The 6,015-nt window shown below is 42.0% G+C and overlaps 1 protein-coding gene across 1 annotated transcript in view; it reads right to left on the bottom strand.

The window, feature by feature from the left end:
- tbc1d30 (TBC1 domain family member 30) overlaps nucleotides 1–6,015 on the bottom strand; it is a 34,715-nt gene that overhangs the window by 20,384 nt on the left and 8,316 nt on the right. The window contains exons 2-4 of the mRNA XM_015402125.1: nucleotides 5,555–5,749; nucleotides 2,595–2,614; nucleotides 1,124–1,141 (exon numbers count right to left, since the gene is read on the bottom strand). Of these exons, the coding sequence (XP_015257611.1) occupies nucleotides 1,124–1,141; nucleotides 2,595–2,614; nucleotides 5,555–5,749 (233 nt within the window). The remainder of the gene's footprint in view (nucleotides 1–1,123; nucleotides 1,142–2,594; nucleotides 2,615–5,554; nucleotides 5,750–6,015) is intronic.

Genomic DNA, 6,015 nt, shown 5'->3' with positions numbered 1-6,015 from the left:
CTCGCTTCTCGGTTCCGATGGAGGATTAACCTGGAAATCTCCTCCCACTATGGGATTATATTCCTACACTGCAGCGGGATTACAGTGGCTCCACCGCGCAACCTAACCGGAAGTGGTTTATAATCAAAGTAAAATCTAAAATAAAAGCCGGAGTTCTGCATCCGAGCAGAAATAATAATAAAAAAAGCTTTGATTTGATTTAAAAAGGAAAGGGTTAAACTCAAAGTTTATCGGTCTCATTTAAGGATCCAGTTTCTTATTAAATGTTTCTAAACAGGGCTTTTATTTGTCGGAACCAGCAGGTCCAGACAGGAGCTGCGCACCTGGCTCCAGGGTGCAGAGCAGCCGCGGAGCGCTCCTGGAGATCCCGTCCCGTTTCCTCAGGACGCTGCTGATGATGCTGCCCACCCCGCCCTGCTGCCGCTGCCTGCCGGCGGCGCGAGGCCTCCTGCCGGCGGGGAGCCGCACCGGCCTCATCCCGGAATCAAAGCTCTCCTTGCGGACAGTCAGCTCATCGCCTGCCGCCTCCTCCCAGACAGCCCGGCTCCATGCGGAGCGGAGCGACGATCGGCGCGGCTCCAAAAAGCATCGATCAAAGGTTCAGAGGAGGAACCAGGAGCTGGAAAACATCAGAGCAGGAAGCGATGCTGATGCTGCACTCCTCCTCCTCCTCCTGGTGACGACAACTAGGAGGAGGAGGAGGGAAGGGAGGAAGATGGATGATCGATCCGTCCGTTCCTGTTAAAGCCAGCTGGAGCAGGGGCGGTTCTACACCAGATGTAGAGAGGGGGCTGGGTGGGGGATTCAAATATAAAAAGAGCCTGATGAACCAGACTAAATGTGAGATTAAATGTGTAATTTAGTCTGGCCCTGATGAATGAGACATTAGAAGATTGTTGATGAGAACAATCATTGCTTTTCTAACCATGTCTGTGCCTATTGGCCAACGCTCTGACCAATGAGAGCCACTGACTGTGACGTAGGAAGTGTGACAGGAAGCTGGTGGGGAAGTGTAAACAAACAGCCTGTCGGTAAAACCACGAATACGTCCTCCTTAAAAATGAAGAACGAATAGCCACTTCCTGCACGCGTTTTAACGAAAACCCCAAGTCTTTGTCGTCACGCCCTCAAACCCCGCCCGCTTTGCATCCAGATATTGAAAACACATCCCTGCGTTGTGATTGGTCCGCCGGTTCCAGGGCCTGGGGCATTGATCGAGGCTAGATATTGGCCGCTGGCGGGTGGGGCTACTTTACTAGGCTAAAAGAGAGCTGCATTAATTGGATAATTCTATTCAATTAGGTTTAATTAAAGTTCTATGCCTTATATACATTCATAATTTAGGAATTTTACATATTTTAACTTAATTTAAAGCCGGGCCCACACTGTGCGATTTTTTTTAGCCCTTTTTGGGCTGACTTTCCAGTCATGCAAGAATTTTTCGATCGGGCCGCATGTAGCCTGATAGTGCCTGAGGTTTGGTTGTACAGTGTGAATTGTAGCTGCGTGCAACATTACAGAAAAATCACACAGTGTACGCCCGGCTTAAGTTAAAATGACCGTTTTCTGTAAAATCAGAATTAAGGCTCGAGAAAAACAGATACATTCAGCTGTTTTTTTAAAATTTGTTTTGAAAAGAACATTTAGCAGATGAAACCTGGGATCCTATCTCAATACTGCTGAAGCCATCACCTTATTGTTTTTAAATAATTTATAAAACAGAATTGGTAAAGAAAAAAGATGAAATAGATCAGTAACCATGGTTGTTCCAGCACATATCATCATTAGAATTTCTTTGAGTATTACGTCTTTGGTACAGGGGCCATAACGGGATCTACAGGGGCACTGGCCCCCGTTGGCCCCCGTCCAGAACCGCCTATGATTTGGACAAACAATAGAAACAACATTGACAATACCAAAAGGAGTTTTTAAAATTTAAAATTTATTTATCAGGAGAAGCAGGAATCCAGTGGATAATCTCCCTGTAAAGAAGTCAAAAGGTCACACTGACTTATTTCATGAGCTTTAGAGATTCAAAAACTTATTAGAAACCAAGTCCCTGACATCTTTGGGCGCAAGCCCCTGTCACACCGTGACGATTTAACCAGCGTATGCCTGTTGTACGAGAAATCTGGCAAAACTGCTGGCATACTTTTTATGGGTTAGTTTTGTATAAGCAGGGTCGGATTTAGAAACGTTGGGGCCCTAGGCAAAAACAGGCAGAGTAGAACCCTAACTCTGAACCGTCACAGTAGAACCCTAACCCTTTTCACATGGTGTTCTCAGTGCTGCCAACTTCTGGTTTATATGAGAACTGGAGAATTACATCCATATGGGCGCAATCAGCTCCCTCCCTAACTCTGCCTTTAGATCTATATATCTAGAAGCTAAAGAGGAGCTCTTCAGCAAAGGACCAAGGAGAACACTCTCTGGTTTAGATTAGCTCTTTCTACAGGTCTGAAAAACAACCATTCAGACCTCAAATTTAGATCCCACACAGACTGTTTAGACTTTTATGTCCACACCAGAGCTACAGATGTAAATAACTACGAAATGATACAATTCTACTTCTTGTTCATTGGTCCAGCAGTGACACCTAGTGGTTGATTTAATGCTTTATTTTGAAGAACAGTAGATTTTCTTCTTGTGTTTTTTGTGAAATGCTGCACTTCCTGTTCTTGCTAAGCATGTTCAGACAGCGTTAGATCCTGAAGAAACCTGTTAAAATAGCACACTTGGAAAGCAGAATGAGGTATAAATATGCACAATTGTGATAAAAGTTATTAATTTGTTTTTGAAGCAGTAGAAAATCATTAGTTTATTTGTTTAAAACACAAAAACTTTATGCTGACGAGTTAAGGACAATATAAATCCTTTTTTGTTGTATGTGTGAACATTAATACTTTACAAGAATAAAACTAAATGTTACAAGAGTTAAGCATGTCAAACTATTTCATATTCTTGTATTTCATGCTACAGGTTTCAGTTTTTGAACTCCCTGCGTCTGGCTGCTAATTCCAAGAGGCTGCTACAGTGAAAACTCACTGCAAGAGACCAGATCTCTCTACAGTGAAGCTGACACCATCCCATCTGGAACCCAACTGTCTCTACTAGCACCAAGGATCTCACACAGGCAAGATAAAGCATATAATTAAAAAATGGACCATCACCTGAACAAGCTCACAACATACCTGAATTGGAATAGGGAGGCAATGGATAAATAGAAAGTCTTCGTTGAATCCAAAGCAGTTGAAGAAAGGAAATAAAATATCACTTCCAACAGAGAAAACAGATAATCCTGTAGACATGCCACTTAGGTCTAGCTCCAGAGAAAGAAAACCAACAGAAAAATGCCAAGAGATGCACATACTGGAGAACATAAAACGTGAGAAAGCGTTCCACAAGGCCTATGATTCTTGGAAGTGGGTGGCAAGAGAAACTAGGAAAAGGCCCTCTGTACATTAGAAGAACTCAGTGTTTTACAGGAAAGTATTCAAGCAAAGTATGCTGCAGTAAGACTGCAGGACGAACCCATTTTACAAACAGTAACACCACAGCAGAGGTTGTTAAAAAGATGGAAGCTTGCGTTACGCTTACAAAAGAGATTTGTGACCTCAAATAATCGTACAGAGACTATTGATAAAGATTATTTTAGTCATCTTGAGAATGAAAGAGTAACATTAAACAAAGATGAATATGGATCTATCTTTGGTCAGATTCAAACTGAAACCATAAGTAGGGCCCCATAATTTCCGCGATCACGGACGGAATCGCGGAATTCTCAAATTAATGCGGAATCTAGTGTAAACGCGAAATTTCTACATTTGAAATGAAATTCTGTTTTTGTGTGGGAGAAGAACGTACGTCGGGGGGAAATGCGCACCGGGGACGCAAATCCGGGCGACACAACCATCAGAATTTGAAAAAAAAATGGCGACGCGGGTCTCCACAGCTCAGCTTTCGGCAAAAAAGTTGAGAAACACGACGCTAAGCCCTGAGTATAGAGCCGAGCAGTTCCCTCGTGACTTTTACGTGTCAGGTGAACTATCGTTTTGCAAGTCAACATTCCATTGATTGGAAGCGCAAAAATACATACATAAAATGGAAAAAACGGAATTTGGGAAAAAATAAAACGGATTTTATAGGGCCCTACATAAGCTTATCAAAGTCATCAGAGACTTCAAGCAGCCATTCCAGCTCATCTAGTACTAATACCAGCAAGGCAGATGCACAAGCAGAGCTTGCTGCTAAAGTGGAGCAATCAAAGGCCACAAAAGAAATTCAAGCGCAGCGAGCACGGCTTCAAATATTAGAAACGAATGGAAACTTTAGAGTCAAAAATGCTGTCAGAAATTAAGCTAAAAGAATTGGAAATGCAACAACAGCTGGATCAAGGAAGAGCAAAACTGCAGCTGTTAAAAGAGAAAAGGAAATAGCTTTTTTTAGAACTTGCAGCAGTGGTTTCTTACAAAGGTCAGCGTTATGCTAAGATGTGAACTTGACCTGAAGATTGATCAAGAGTTTTTCTGGACTGACTCAAGAGTTGTACTAGGGTACATCAATAATGATGCCCTCAGGTTCCACATATTTGTTACCAACCGTGTCCAACTGATTAGAGATAATAACAGCGATCCTAATCATTGGCATTATGTTGAAGCCTCAAGAAAGATGACGTTGTCATTATCAAAGACGACGACTTTCCAAGAAATCGGTGGCAACCAGGACGAGTGGTGGAAACTGTTCAAGCCAGCAATGGATTGCTCCGTCGAGTCAAAGTTCAATTTCAAGAGCGAAAGTCCAATTCTTCTTCTTCTATTGAGAGGCCAATCCAGAAAATGGTTCTTTTTTTGGGAAATTGAGCAGAACAGAAGAACTTTTGTACAGTTAATTTACTCTATGCTGGTTTTATGCAACCCTATTCATTTAGTAGAATCTAGAAATCCTGTTCAATTAATGTACCCCTTACATGTTACTCTGTTCAATCATCAAGACAGGATTTGGTGGGAGTGTAAATGACTACTAAACGACAAAATTCTCGTTCTTGTGCATTGGTCCAGCAGTGACACCTAGTGGTTAATTTATGCTTTATTTTGAAGAACAGTAGATTTTCTTCTCCAGTTTTTTGTGATATGCTGCATTTTCTGCTCTTGCTAAGCATGTCAGACAGCGTTAGATCCTGAAGAAATCAGAAGAAAACTGTTAAACTAGCGCCCTTGGAAAGAAGAATGAGGTATAAATATGAACAATTGTGATTTGTGATAAATATTGTTCATTTATTTTAAAGCAGTAGAAAATCATTAGTTTATTTGTTTAAAACGCAAAACCTTATCCTGACGAGTTAAGGACAATACAAATCCTTTTTTGTTGCATGTGTGAACATTAATATTTTAATTTTAAACAAGAGTTAAGAATGTCAAACTATTACATATTCTTGTATTTCATGGACCCCGATAGCCTGAGAACTTCTCCCACATACCTGTAACTATTCTGACTGAAACCAAGCAGAGAACTTCCATAAAGACAGAAACTTCTGAAGGGGATTGTTGAATAAAACTAAATGTTAATAAATCTTTTGGAGTCTTACGTCGCTTCTGAGAGACAGCCTGAAGGCAGGCCGTGATGATGTCATAGTTCTTCTGCCGTTTGTTGTAAAGTCGGTCGCGCCTCTTCAGCTGCCGGATGAGCTTGGTGGACTGCAGCCCAGAGCGGTACTTCACCTCCTGGATGATGGAGCGCAGCTCCTGCAGGTCTGGCAGAGGGAAGAGAAAGCACCGACTTAAGCAGGGAGAGAATCAGATTTACATGATTAGGAAGGCTGTCAGGAAGCCACACCCACATCTGGGTAAAAGTCTCCCGAGTTCGGTCCAAAGATCAGCACTTCCAGAACAGTCTGTTTGGCACAGAGGGATTTAGAGCCAGAACATGATCCAGATTCCCCAGTCACAATCAGAACACATTTATTTTTCAACATTTTCCAGCAGCTTCCAATGAAGCTATAATCTCTTCTGGTCATTA

The sequence above is a fragment of the Cyprinodon variegatus genome, unplaced genomic scaffold (genome assembly GCF_000732505.1).
Source record: "Cyprinodon variegatus isolate N-32 unplaced genomic scaffold, C_variegatus-1.0 Scaffold1302, whole genome shotgun sequence".
Classification (NCBI taxonomy): domain Eukaryota; kingdom Metazoa; phylum Chordata; class Actinopteri; order Cyprinodontiformes; family Cyprinodontidae; genus Cyprinodon; species Cyprinodon variegatus.
The sequence above is the reverse complement of the archived record's forward strand: the minus strand, read 5'-3'. Positions and strand labels throughout refer to the sequence as shown.